General features: G+C 37.7%; 1 protein-coding gene across 1 annotated transcript; it reads left to right on the forward strand.

Moving 5' to 3' along the window:
- Positions 1-10,128: 10,128 nt before the first annotated feature.
- On the forward strand, positions 10,129-15,929 carry LOC117345410. Its single transcript, XM_033908484.1, has 3 exons — positions 10,129-10,371; positions 10,494-10,746; positions 12,654-15,929. The coding sequence occupies exons 1-3, from the start codon at positions 10,129-10,131 to the stop codon at positions 13,730-13,732; spliced, it is 1,575 nt and encodes a 524-aa protein (XP_033764375.1). The 3' UTR covers positions 13,733-15,929.
- The last annotated feature ends 204 nt before the right edge of the window (positions 15,930-16,133 follow it).

Consider the following 16,133-nt stretch of genomic DNA (forward strand, 5'->3'; position numbering starts at 1 on the left):
TTGAGTAAACGCTATTTTTTAAATGCAGTACAAACTCAGTGAAATATAACATTGATATGTAACAAAGTAACGTTTAGATACTTAAAAATGATATATATATATATATGTGGTACGCAAAATAGTAAACCGAGGTTAATTGTTATTCTGTGAATACCTTATGGCAGGTAACTACTATAACCAATATATGGAACGTACATAAAACAAATGCCACGATGTCTGCGGTACATTATGGTATTTCAAGAGGTATTTTCTATACATCAATAGAAATAATAGATATATAATTTTAAGTACAAATTCACTAACAAGCCAGCAAATTATCGATATTTTTTTCAAAACCATTACACCATCGCGAGAGTTTGTATCCTCATTTGTCATTTAGAAAACAGAAAAGAATGAAATTTCACCCAAATTGTGCCAATGGAGTGGTTAAAGGTTACGTCATGCATACATAATATATTGCAAAAGAATTTCGAAATGAGCAAGTACCGAATTCCATTGTGAAATTGCTTGTTAGAAGTAGTATTTCTACAATGAAATAATCATGCAGAAAGAGATATCGTCAAATGAGAAATTCAGTTAAATTCGCTGAAACCTAAATCCTGTATGTTTTATCAAAGGTAATTTTTAAAGGACTTTTGGTTGATAACATTATTAATGAGTATCACCAGTTATACAATACACTGCGCATTCAGAACATTAGAATAATGAGGTTGTGAGACTGAATATTGTTGATATTACTCTTTATAAGCTAACCGTGTAAGGAATGCGTGCGAATACATTGGGCGCCGACTCTCACATTTTGGATAAGTTCACAACCTCGCCCTTGGCATGTCTCGTTGACCATTCGAACTCCCCGCCGGATGTATACGCATGTGTAGTCACGTGGGCTAAGCCTCTTGCACGGACTTCCGTTTTCACTATTATCACAGCGTAACTTGGCCCTGAGTACAGTGGAAGGGAACAATCCTGGCTGGTGTGACAGTTCGTAATACCAGGGACACAGTGAAGAGGCATATACAGGAAGGCGGACTGTAGAAGAGTGTGTCATACTGAATAAAAAACATTGAGAATATAATTATTGGTAAATCAAAGGATTCTACAAAACACGTATAGTATTGATACAAATAGAGTAAGATAAAGTAGAAATGAATCATGCAGCATCATACAGCTGTTTCGTCCTTGTAGGACTCGTCAGGGTCTAAAGAGTTGATACAAGAATTCGACAAGAGAAACTCAAAATAAGCCAGTAGATATGTTAGATTCTAGATGTTAGGCGCAATAGCCGCATTATTCAAATGTTACTATTTTTGATATTGGATTTAAAAATACTATTGTAAAACAATAATCTCTTTTAATCACTTATACTCGGTAGCATACATCAAATAAGCAAATCAACGACCATTTCCGATAAATCCATGCTTTTCATTATGATCATGACTTTTCATTATGATCATGACCGATCATATGCTTACAATTCTACACAGTTATAAGCGGACGATATCTGATTTGTTATTATGCATTCAGTGATTTAGTAATTTCATATTCATGCTTGAAAAAAAAACCAAAAAAACCCCCCCAAAAAACCAAAAAAAAAAAAAAAAAAAGAAATAGCTTATGGTTCTGCTTAACAGTATATTATCGATCTAAAATATCAATGTTAGATAAATCTGTATAAAAATAGTACGTTGTTATCAATCAAGGTTGATGCGTTCTTTAGAATAACAATTGGTGAAGAATATAATTTTCCTCGATTAATTTTCTTAATTAAAAATGATACAAAAATACTATGAAATTATAATGAACGTTACCTTTTATTAATTCAATTTAAGCTTACCTGTCACACGTGGTACCGTAAGATTGGCTCTCATTAACCAGGGCTTCAGCTTCTTCTCTAGTGAATATATTTTCTGAGTGCAAAACATTTTGCAACCTGTAATTCCCTACTGGATTGGCTTGGGCCGACACCATTAAGGTAGTCATGATCAGCAAAAGGAATGTTTTGTACATACTGGAATAGATACAGAATCAGATATGATGTCGTGAAATCAGCATACGTAAAATACCCACAAAGGATATAAATCCTAATAATACTATAATAATATACTGATGAAAATTGTAATTGTTCAATATTTCAGAAAATTTCATATTCTAAGGATTTTGTTGTTTGAATTTAACAAGGAGGAAAGCATAATATTACATAATTATGATAATATAATAGTTTAATGTAATAGATGATATAATAATTACAGATATGTTACATTCTGAAAACGGTACAGTTAAATGTTACTGTAAAAGGCATAAACCATACCTGTCTTCTAACCGTGATATGCCAGTCCACCAAAAACCTCTGTATATGTCAAATACAGTCTTCGAATTCAAGCTGTAATATCAGGACTAATTTGTTTTTGTTGCACAAATAGTAATGTAACACAAATTAGCGAACTCTTCTTATATACTTTACATACAAGGAACTTCGTGACCTGATGGACAGTATGAATAGAGTCTAGGATATTTGATGACGATGATCACCGTTGATATTTTAGGGATATTTTGGAAAAAAAAACATTATCTGAAGTTTTGTTATCTACGTTGACGAAATACCTGAATGAACATACCACACGTAAAATGAAGTGGGTGACACTATTGGGCGTGCACTCAAGATAAGTATGTGGGTCGCGGGCTACCCGGAAAATGCGGCTATGCGGAAAACGTTGGTGCTAACGACCTGGTAGAATAAAAACATTGACTTCACCAAAGTTGCATAATTTATCCAAATCAAATAACTCAAATGAATATGTGGCATCGGCTTTATCGTCAACTCATTTAACAAACAGATGTTTATACTTAGTGTTAATCTAAGCGGTAAGAAACTCTAAGCTACTGTTTTCAGCATCTTTGTACATGTGTTATTATCAACAGGACAAAGTATTGGAGAAAATCAATAAAACACGAACTATTTGTGGAAGTGACAATTTAGTGTGATACAATCGGACGATGGCCGGCAACCTATCGTCAACAATTATCATCTCAATTCAATGCAAATGTTTAATGTACAATTATAATTACATAAGTAATTTGATGGCAATACATAAACTACCATACAGTACATAACGGTTCAACAATGAAAGTATTATATTACACTGGATGAGAGCCCAGACTCCTTAGTTCTAAACAGTTTCGTAAATAGACAAGGTTTTTGATGATCTCAGAGGTCTTAGCTGACAAAATGGAAATAGGATTTTCATCTTCTGACTTATCTTATTTCAATTTATCAAGATATCTTTATCTAACTTGATCATACGAAGGGCATTTATAGAAAATGTGGATTTCGTTTTCAATAACATTACAGACTCTTGTTTGTTTAATCTAAATTTAATATATGGTCGTCTTAAATTAGATTCTATATGAATAGTGTTCCAGTTGAAATTCATGTCGCTTACATTTCTAATTTATAAATAGTCTATTATCTTCATTAGGGATCAAACTTCATAAGCAAACACCCGTAGGTGTTTTAGGCGAACTGAAATCTTATCTTCTTTCTTAGTGTAATTTGTATTGTGTTATCAGTACATGTGATAGCGTTTTTATTGTGTTATCAGTACATGTGATATAGATAAAACAGTACTGTTTAGTCTGTCGATGTTTGGATTTTCTGGTTTTGAACGTAGGGGAGCATATTGATCTTCTAGACTAAGAACTTGATGCATGATGATGATTTTAATATTGACATTTTACAATCTGTTCAGGAATATGTTCAGTAAATGTGATAGTCTTTTTCAAAATAAGACAGCTCATTAGTTCTAGTAGCATCACTTATGAACGTATACATACAATGAGTGTTATTATTATGCAGGTGAGGGTCCACGCAGTAAATGTATCAGCGGCGAGATAGCGGATGCCCTGTAAGATTTTTTAAGTGCGCATGACTAACGTTATCTGGAAGTCTTCGCGACCCGGAAGTAGTTGAATGTAAAGTGCAGAAGAATCTTAGAAGATACAGCACTCAGCACTGTCTGCAGGTATCAAAGGTAGGTTTACAAGCTATGCATGTACGTACGTAATTATTTATAATATTATTTTTCATTGTTTTGACCCAGCAAATTAAGACACCTTAACGAAGCTATTTATATTGTCATGAATGTTACAATATACCTGTGGTGAACCCCATTTCCCTATGGAAGTGCCTCTGCAGCACTTGGTCTCTGGTGTACCTGATAAGCTATGGCCACCTGATAATTGTCACCGCTTGCTCTAAACAATATAAATTAGCCAGGTATGTGGTGCTATAAGATGTGCCATTAAAACTAATTGAAACAGATGTCAAGTTAAATTCCCTGCGAAAACACATGATAGAAATTGTATTAAATGCTATGAAAGTATTAATTAACTTGCTTTAAATTAATAAGCATGTGTATATGTTGTTGTTATTTGTAGTCATATAGTTAAGATTCGAAAAAAAAATGAAATTAATTATCTACCTATATGTTATGATAGGGGTGCGAGTGGCTGAAGCAGAACGTACATGTCATTGTCTGCCTAGCACTAACCAAATGCCGTGTGCGGCTCTTTAATGGCGATAAAAAACTCAGCACAACCAGGCAAACCCTGTGTGAGGTAAGCATTCATTTTACTGCAGAAGTTTTTATAAATAAGAGAAAAGGGAGTAGCCTACAATTACTTCTGATGATTTATTTAAAAATAATAGAGCAACCTCTGTCATTTTCTACCAAATGTATTATGTATCAAACTCTCAGTTCTATGTATGAATGCAATCAAACTGCTTCCATATTTCATTGTCTAAAGATGCATTGATTGCAAATGTACTGATAAGCTGTAATTGTTTATAAAGCTTAAGACTGTAAAAAATGACGAGGCATATTTACATCAACATATTCATATAACAAATTGCAAGCTGACATTTTACAATGATTTAAAAAAAAAAATATTTTGACAGCACTTAAGCCATGATCAGGATTTGGAAGACATCTCCGATGACGATAATCGAGATGATCCTTCAACAGGAAATATGAAGAATGGCGTCATCATAGCCATCGTTGATGTTGACCCTTATCTGGCATGCAACAAACCATCTTGTAACAACACCAAACTTGTTACTGTTCTCAACAATGAAAATTATTTTATGCATTGCAAAAATTGCAATTCTAACATGACCGCAAGTGCCGCCAACCACTATCTGAGGGCAACAATAATGGTCGACTTTGCAGAGGAAAGTGGCAATTTTTAAACCGCAGCTACAGCAATTATTTGAAGCCCAAGATTATGAATGGGACAATGACAACTACGACAGAGACACCCCGATGTCGAACATTCTGGACATTGTGCCAGGGCAAATTAAATGTGTTGTTCTGAACAACACAATCAGGAGCCTCTTTGCAAAAGGAAGTGAACTTTTGTTTCATTTTTTCTTTTTTGCTTACTAGTCCTTGTAGTTTATGGAAGATTTCTGCATGTTTTCATAATTACTTCATTAGTGTTAGTTACAATGTATTACATTTGTTTTGTATAAATCATTTTCAAGAGAAAATGTGTTCATTTATTTCATTGTTCAGTCTTTAGGGCAACTTGTTGTTTCATAATGTTAGAAGTAGCATGTAACTTCAGTATGTTAGTATATCAAATACTAGTATTAATGATATCTATATTGTAACTTACGTAGACATTATAGCATGAAAACCATACAATAAACATCTATGTAATTATCTCCTCAGCATTTGGTTTTACACCAATTGAAATACTACTGGTATTATTTTTACAGTTTTAAAGTCCTATAATATAATAATTGCTGAATTGTGCCATAGCAGTATTATATTGATATTTTTTATCTTAGTTATAACACATTACCGTTGGAATGTGCCATTTCCCTTTGTTTGCGTTAGAGCAATCATATACCTAGTGCATTTTTCATACACAGGTATATTTTTTCCTATTATAAACATGTTTGAATGCGCCATATCACTTGATTTGTGTTAGAACAATCACATAATACTTTTTTCATATGTATATTTCAATGAGGACCTCTCATCAGTGTTCATGCCCTAAAGTAAATCATCTGTCAGTTTTTTTTTTTTAAGTTTTTGCTTTTGCAAATAGTGGCCGATTGGATAATAAATCGGCGCCAATTGTCCATCTTGGATTTAGAATTTAACTTTGTTGCTCTTTACTGGGAAACATTTTGAATTCAACTGATGGAAGGTCAAGTTCATTAGGTCAAAATTCAAGGTGAAAATTTCTATTTATGAACCACTTCATATTTTGTTATGACATTGAAAGTGGTTCATGTATCAGTTTGCATTAACATATGCTATCCTTTTGTATTTGTCAATTAAAAAAAAGTTTATTTTATATCATGCAGTTTGCGTGTTTTGTAATGTACTATATGGTAGCTATATAGCTATATATACAGATGATATACAATGTACATGAACATACGATAACTTGGCTGCGTTGATGCATGTATGTATTATGTGCTACCATAACAAGTTCCGACACTTTACACTCTTGGATGGCACAGAAGGTCAAAATCCATATTTCACTCTCATTCTTGCTATGCATGACCGAAGATCAACATTAAAGGTTGTTACTATCAGCATTAATGATAACATTAGCATTGACACAAAGTACATGTTATGACGACATAACTCTTTGCAGAGTTTCTTCCACAAGAATCGGAGACATATTAGACAACTAGTAGATAGTCTTTTCGAAACAACTACCGTTGGTCCACGTATTGCTTTCCTTTTTTAAAGGAAAGGAAACTTGTTTAAATCAAGTATTTCCGTAAAAGGCGGAAGGATGGACAGATTGCGTTTAGAGATTAGGGACAAGTAAAAAGACACTTATGTGTCCTAGTTCACCCTCGCCGCAAAATGTACTGTTTTCCCAACTCCTCAAAGTTTGTTTACAAAATTGTAAATGCACTTGGCAATAGCATTTTTTTCAATTTAGGATAGATAGTCAGAATATTGTGTTTTTCCGGGTTTTGACACCGATCTCTTATAGGAAGAATTTTCAATTTTGTATGTACTTGTTAATTACAATAATTACAAACACAAAAATGTTTTTAGACAAGTCTAAGTCTTAGACAAGTCTTTAACAGAGGGGATAAATTTGCCAGCGGCTAGATAACATTCCGCAGATACCTGTGTACTCATTAGTGGACCAAATAGAGTAATTTCCAGTTTGGTATTGATACTTATTATTATCCCCTCGCGACGAAAGTCGGGGAGGGGATATAGCGTTCCGTTCGTAGGGAAGTACGTACGTACGTATGTATGTTCACTTTTTGTCAGCGCTCTTGCGACTTCATTTTTGAACGGATTCTGACCAAACTTCATATATGGGTCCAGCATGGGAATACCTCGAACGAGTTCGTGTTTCAGGGTGCCAAGATCAAGGTCAAGGTCACCGTTACTATTTATAGAAAATCTTTGTCAGCACTCTTGCAACTTCATTTCTGAACGGATCCTGACCAAACTTCATATATGGGTCCAGCATGGGAAAACCTCAAAAGAGTTCGTGTTTCTGAGTGTCGAGGTCAAGATTAAGGTCACCGTTACTATTTATAGACAATCTTTGTCAGCACTCTTGCGACTTCATTTCTGAACGGATCCTGACCAAACTTCATATATGGGTCCAGCATGGGAATACCTCGAACGAGTTCGTGTTGTAGGGCGCTAAGGTCAAGGCCCATGTCACCGTTACTATTTATAGAAAATCTTTGTCAGCGCTGTAATGCGACTTCATTTTTGAACAGATCCTGACCAAACTTCATATATGGTCAAGCATGGCAATACCTCAAACAAGTTCGTGTTTCAGGGCGCCAAGGTTAAGGTCAAGGTCACCGTTACTATTTATAGATAATCTTTGTCAGCGTTGTTGTGACTTCATTTCTGAACGGATCCTGACCAAACTTCATATATTGGTCCAGCATGGCAATACCTCGATAGCCCATGCCTGATAATAAGCCCATCCATGTTTATTGCATTTCAGTGCAAATGACAACTGATGTTATTTCAATGTCCTGCAATAACCCCACCCCCATTTTGCGTCAGAGTTCATGTGTTAGTACGCGAGGGGATTTGTATCGTTTGCGATGCCTTGTTACATTTGTAGACTGACTGAAAGATCACGGATTAACTTTTATCCAGGTTAACGGATTCTATACAAATACTTGAGATTGTTGTTGTTATGTTGCATGTCTTTAAGAGACGACTATTTATGCTCCGCCTCCTTACAGGATCAGGGATGGTTTCTGTAATGTATAATGTTTAGGGTACAATGGCACACCCACGGTTTAACCTTATCTATCCCAGTGATTGTGGTCGAAGGAAGGAACTAATCGTAGCCTCCTGCATTTATGGTGATTTTTTAGTAGAGGCCTTACGACTTGGGTTACTAGATCCTGTGTTTGGATTACGAGGTCCTGTGATGTTATCTACTTCACTCAGTATTGCTTGTATTCTGAACTGTAGGGCTTCAAATATGAGTTTCTGAGCTGATATTTCCGAAAGGCTCTGTTTTGTACGTAATTTCGTGAGCTAATCTATCAAACACGGCATACATGATCAAGATGAATACCGCGAGTAGCCTCCTGGTGGTTTTCGTCTATGTTTGGATTGTCTGGTCATGAACGTAGGGGAGTATACTGATCTTCTGGACTAAGAACTTTATGCATGATGATGATTTTAATATTGACATTTTACAAACTGTTCAGGAATATGTTAATGATACAAAATGTTTTGAATAACAATATCAGGATAAAATTTCTGGACCTTCTAATGCTCTAATGTTTTAAATACCGTTTTCCAAAATACAGATATTGTATCAACAACTTGCTTCATTGATTAGTTCCTAGATTAATTCATAGATTTATTGATTTATGTATGTCTAGATTTAATCAATTCACTATTGTATTATTTCTATATGAGCACTTATAAATCTTCATTATGTTAATGTACATTATGATATACATGGATGTTTTGGTGGGTTGGTGGGGTAGCTGGTCTCAATCTAACACACCCGAGTAGAAAGCTAAAGGAGGAGTTAATTGACATTGATACCAGAAACCCTTGTGTTGATAGATTTTAGTCTTTATGCCATTTCAACACCCCCAACAGCTACATGCAATATATATATGAAATATTAATAATACATATAATAAAATCTACCTTAACATATACATATTGCAAACTTAAAATGAAGTTATTACCTCCCTTTAACCAATAACAAATATGACACTAATATATTGACCATTCTATATCATATGTACATATTTGTCTGCTTCAATATATTATATCTATTTAGACTAAAATGATCTCGTTATACAAGGAGAATATTTATATTGCCTTAAATCTTATTATCTGTTCCTATTAAAGTCTAATATTAAATATTAGGCAGGTTTACACAGCAGATATGGGGCCTGCCTGTCATCCAAACACAGTCAATTTAACATACTGCATGGCTTCACTTGAAGCTTTTGGAGATTTATGCTCCTCCTTGCTGACCAGTACAGGTCATGCCAAGGCTAAATAAACTGTATCAAAGGACATCTCATGTCCGCTTGTCAACTGCACACATGTGCAAATATATACTCAAAGCACCTGCTAGTCTTTATGTTCTCTGTCTCTCAGATAAACAAACCTTATCAAAGCAACTTCCCAGTCTGAATGTAATGGGCACAGATAAGACTTGCATGCAGATATCATCTTGGGGGAATCTAATTACCCTTATCACCCAGTCTTGACCAGTCTGGCTCTATCTATGACCTCCCTGACCCTACGGTTATCTATGAAGGGAGGTTTCACTCCTGCACCTAATTTCCATATTCTAATTAAACAGCCCCTTACTAACAAGGTAAGGATGTCAAGAGATCCAATCAGAAGACCACGCTCGGTCACATGGCTAATGTCAATTTCTCCTCTGAAATTCTATCCAAATTGCCATTGTTGTTCTAACTGCTCGAACAAACAGTCATATTCCAAAACTCTCTGTGTTTTGTTGGCCTCTCATCAGAGACTGCTACAACTTCATCCATTCACCGAAATTGTCACAACTTAACAGTTACATCCTCAGCAAGACATTCTTCTAAAACACTCATCAGTTAAAGATATGTCAGGACGTGGAAAAGGTCAACCTCGTGGGCGCAAACGAAGGGCACCTGAAGACAGTAATGACACTCTTAATTCTGCTGTCAGTACGACAGGCGGTAATGACAGCAACTGGGACCCTAATAAGCCAGAAAACTGGACTATAGGTGAACTAAGGACACGACTGCTGGAGCAGAACATCAGACCACCATGTGGTTTTACAAAAACAATGCTGGTCAAACTGTACAAAGAAAATAACACCAGTGTTAGTGATGGTAACAGTGATGTTACGCCACCTACTGAGAATGACCTTACACAGCCTGGCTACCACAGCAGGAATCTCCCATCAAATGAGGCAATGAAGGCTCTGCAAGCACATGTTACCAGGCTGGAGCAATTAATACTGTGCCAAAATACAGTAGCAGTCGGACAGGCCCCAGCTGTACCAGGTCATGTCCTGACTGCGACCTCAACAACCTCACCAACCTCACCGACCTTAGAGCCCCCGCCGTAGCAGGAGGCATACCAAACAATTATGTGCCTCAGCCTGATGTCCTTCTACAACAGACAGGAATTTCATCAGAATCTCTGCCATCAATAGAAGTCGTACCTCAAGCCATACGCCAGCAGATAATAGAAGGTAAGGACGTCAACTTAGCTCTACTATTACTGCCATCTTATGACTATGATTGCACTCGCTACAATCGATTCACTGAAGTTGGGGGGCGTACTGTCCCGCTCCAAACAGACCCACGTCTATGTAAATCTCTCATTTTGAATGGACTAGGATCATCAGCAAAAAACCATAAAGGAAACAATAGGAATGGGGACAGCAACACGGACAGTAAAGGAAGGACCAGGGTCATTCACCATGGTAAAGAGGTCTGCAACAATTACAACGACCAAGATGGCTGTAACCGTGACAATTGCCCCTACCTTCACATTAAGAAATCTTCAATTAAATCTGCTAAAACACATAAAACCAACGAATCAGCTAAACAATGACAAAAGGCTAACCTCCAGGATTTCAAGGCGTCAACTCCTATCAATATAGCAGCACTGGAGAGAGAACTAGAAAACCACCCTGATAAGAACTTTGTGCAGTCTTTGATTTCTGGATTATCAGACGGCTTTGACACTGGAATGTCTGCATTACCAGAGACATCTCTAATCTGCAAGAACTTAAAAAGTGCCACTTCTGAACCAGACATCGTCGATGAACTTATAACTAGCGAAGTTAACAAGAAATTCTTACTTGGCCCTTATACAGAACCCCCTTTTGATATATACAGGATTAACCCAATTGGAATAGCGACAGGGAAGTACTCTGACAAGAAACGTCTAATCGTGGACCTTTCTGCCCCCCATGACTCCGAAGGTAACAGCATCAACGAATTAATTGCTAAAGAGGAATACTCATTGTCGTACATTAGTGTTGATGACGCCATAAATCAAATCCAGCATACAGGAAGACACTCCAAGCTGTGTAAACTTGACATAACAGATGCCTTTAAACTTATACCTGTTTCTCAAAAACTCTGGCCTTTCTACGGTATATGCTGGAAACAACAGTACTATTTTTATACCAAACTCACTTTTGGGTGTCGTTCCAGTCCTAAGATCTTTGACCTTTTATCAACCGCTCTCTGTTGGATTTTATCAACTAACTATCAGATAGAATACATAATTCACTACCTGGATGACTTTCTTACAATCGACAGACCAAATGTGGTAGCTGAACGAACAATGGCAATTTTGTCCAAGGTTTTTACAGCACTCAATATTCCAGTGTCTCCTCACAAAACATTGGGTCCATCTGAGAGTTTAGAGTTTCTAGGAATCACTCTGGACACTAGTAACATGGAAGCACGCCTGCCGGCAAATAAAGTGCAGAGAATAACTCAAACAATCAAATCTTTCTGTAAACGCAAAAAGGTCACAAAGCGCGAACTATTAAGCCTTTTGGGACATATGAACTTTGCTAGTCGGGTGATCATTCAAGGACGTTCGTTTATATCTTATCTGTTAAATCTTGCCGCCTCAGTCAAACAGATGCATCATCATGTACAACTTACTGGGGCCTGTCAGCAGGACTTATTTATGTGGTATACTTTCACAGATCAATGGAACGGAAATTCAGTCTTCCTCCAGGAGACGACAACATTAGCTCACGATATAAATCTCTACACAGATGCAGCCGGAGGAATTGGATTTGGTGCTTTTTATGACGGTCAGTGGTTCCACGGCCACTGGCCACATCAAATATCCTTGAACAGTTCTGAAATGTCAATTGCTTTCATGGAATTATATCCTATCGTACTGGCCTGTATGATATGGGGACACAAGTGGTCAGGTCTCAGAATTAGACTACACGGTGACAATCAAGCAACTGTTGATATCATCAGGAAAGGACGTTCTAAATGCGCTTATATCATGCCATTTATGCGACGTTTAACTTGGTGTACCTTTATCCACAACTTCGTTCTCACAACCATGCATATTCCTGGAAAACAGAATAATATTGCTGATGCCTTATCTCGTTTCCAGATGGACCGGTTCCACGACTTGGCACCAGCAGCAAAGAAGAGCCAAAATCCCATTCCGGATTACGACAATGTGCCTCTATACTAGAACCAGCAGTGCGTGACCTATGGAATGCTGCAGTGGCTCATTCGACTAGAACTACCTACACATCAGGTGTTTCCTGTTTCAAGAACTTCATCCTCATGAATGGTATAAACGACCAAGCAAGTGTGTTTACCAACGTTACAGAAGAATTATTAATACTCTTCGTGACTCATTGTTATCATAACCTCAGATTGAAATATTCTACAATTAAGCTGTATTTATACGGAATTAAGTTCCATTGTACTATGCAGGGGCTCAGCAACCCGCTTGTGAATACTCATGGGTTACCACTTTACCGACTCCAGACCATATTACGGGGATTAAAGAAACTACAGGGAACTCCGGTAAAACCTAGACTCCCCATAACTTTCAACATATTGTCTAAGTTATGCTCAGCATTTCGACAGGGTGTTTTCGATCCTGCCACAGACACTACTATGGAGGCTGCCTGCTGTGTGGCCTTCTTCGCATTCTTACGGTGCGGAGAATTCACATGCACCACTAACACATTTGATTCTTCAATTCACTTGTGTATCAGCGACATTCAAGTAGCACCGGACAGTAACAGCATGACATTGCGCCTCAAGGCGTCCAAAACCGACCCCTTTCGTCAAGGAGTCACCATTCACCTGTTCCGCACCCATCACCATGTATGTGCTGTAGCCGCTGTCATCAGAATGCTAACAGAAAGATTCATGAATGGTTGTCGTCCTTCGGACCCCCTATTTTCCATTCATTCTGCTGCCTTGACTCGACATGTTTTCATTGACAAACTAAGACAGACCTTGATCCGACTAGGTCTAAATCATTCACTATACACAGGACATTCCTTCAGAATAGGAGCCGCAACTACTGCCGCCCAGTCAGATGTCCCCGATCACCTCATCAAAGTGCTTGGACGCTGGCAATCGGATAGCTACTGTCGATACATCCGTACCCCTCATCATATTCTCCGGAAAGCTCAAGCAGTAATGTGCAAGATTTCACCTGATACTTAGTAGCCTAGTGGCTGCCTTCTGTGTTCATAGGAGTCTAAGTGTGTACTCTTTATAGGGCGAGTATATCTATAATGAGTACTAATTATTCCACTGGATTAACATGTATATTGATGTGCTAATCTGTCATCATTCACACAGGATTTATGTGCATATTCCATTGGATTTATATGTGTGTAAATGTGCTTATCTGTCACCATTCAGATGGGATATATGTGTGTATTCGTTTAGGGCGAGTATATCTAAACGGTACTATTACGGCCCTCATACTCAACAACTAACAGAAACGAAGGTAACAGAACACATTCTGTAGCCATGCAGGCCAGCATTCTTGTAAGGATTACATCTGGACATTCCGAATTGGGATACAGAACCGAACTAAATGTTTACTAGTCATTGACATTAGTACCCTGTTTTCTTTTACACCTAAGTATCTCTGAGGACAATAACTGTATTCGATACTGAGGCATTCTGCCAGAATTTGTCTATGACTTGCTGTATATCTTCTCAATTATGTCATATTCTCTCGGTGGCGCTGGGGATAAAGGTGTCTCATACCCTACATTCCCTCTTTGGGGTCCTCGTATCATCACATGCTTATAAACCATGTCTCTCATACTCCTTTGGGCCTATGGCAGTAAACTGACACCATGTAATAACATAATAACATGGACTATTAATGATGCCAGACTACTGCTATACACCACAAATCGGTCAATCCAACCCCAGAACCAAGGGTTAGCTGGACTGCATACATCAACTCTATCTGGCCCAGGGTAAGACAGCAAGTCGAACCCTAAGCCTAAGTGATGTAACTCCCAACTCTTGCCGACTCCTGGACATTTGAGCGACCAGGCTATGGTACCCATGAGCTTCAGGTCAGCCATACCTCCAAGTCATGTTCTCAACGGGTTGTTGGCCATAGCTTTTCAGCACCATGCTCTTCAGCATTACGGGGTTCAAATAGCCCACGGCTATACCCCACCCGGTCCAAGGGAGGTAACTGCTAAGGTGATATGCACCCCTTATCTGCAAACTTTTTAATAAATACTGTAAATTTATCTTACATCGTTTGTTATTTTGTTGTGTAAATTAAAGTCTAATATTAAATATTAGGCAGGTTTACACAGCAGATATGGGGCCTGCCTGTCATCCAAACACAGTCAATTTAACATACTGCATGGCTTCACTTGAAGCTTTTGGAGATTTATGCTCCTCCTTGCTGACCAGTACAGGTCATGCCAAGGCTAAATAAACTGTATCAAAGGACATCTCATGTCCGCTTGTCAACTGCACACATGTGCAAATATATACTCAAAGCACCTGCTAGTCTTTATGTTCTCTGTCTCTCAGATAAACAAACCTTATCAAAGCAACTTCCCAGTCTGAATGTAATGGGCACAGATAAGACTTGCATGCAGATATCATCTTGGGGGAATCTAATTACCCTTATCACCCAGTCTTGACCAGTCTGGCTCTATCTATGACCTCCCTGACCCTACGGTTATCTATGAAGGGAGGTTTCACTCCTGCACCTAATTTCCATATTCTAATTAAACAGCCCCTTACTAACAAGGTAAGGATGTCAAGAGATCCAATCAGAAGACCACGCTCGGTCACATGGCTAATGTCAATTTCTCCTCTGAAATTCTATCCAAATTGCCATTGTTGTTCTAACTGCTCGAACAAACAGTCATACCATCCACCTCCCCACCGCCACCTTTATCTAATTGGTTGCTTGTGACTTTATCGGTTTCAACCTTTGGGCCTATGGCAGTAAACTGACACCATGTAATAACATAATAACATGGACTATTAATGATGCCAGACTACTGCTATACACCACAAATCGGTCAATCCAACCCCAGAACCAAGGGTTAGCTGGACTGCATACATCAACTCTATCTGGCCCAGGGTAAGACAGCAAGTCGAACCCTAAGCCTAAGTGATGTAACTCCCAACTCTTGCCGACTCCTGGACATTTGAGCGACCAGGCTATGGTACCCATGAGCTTCAGGTCAGCCATACCTCCAAGTCATGTTCTCAACGGGTTGTTGGCCATAGCTTTTCAGCACCATGCTCTTCAGCATTACGGGGTTCAAATAGCCCACGGCTATACCCCACCCGGTCCAAGGGAGGTAACTGCTAAGGTGATATGCACCCCTTATCTGCAAACTTTTTAATAAATACTGTAAATTTATCTTACATCGTTTGTTATTTTGTTGTGTAAATTGTATATTTTTGTACAATAAAATTTATTGACATGAAATCTTGATATGTGTATATATAAAAGAGTTATGTTATATTTACATATCATACAGATACATTTGAAAATATCAAACAATTTTTGGAAAAGTGATCTATGGTACGTATGGAGATCGATATTTATTTTCAAAAGTATGTT

Source organism: Pecten maximus, chromosome 16 (genome assembly GCF_902652985.1).
Source record: "Pecten maximus chromosome 16, xPecMax1.1, whole genome shotgun sequence".
NCBI classification, from domain to species: domain Eukaryota; kingdom Metazoa; phylum Mollusca; class Bivalvia; order Pectinida; family Pectinidae; genus Pecten; species Pecten maximus.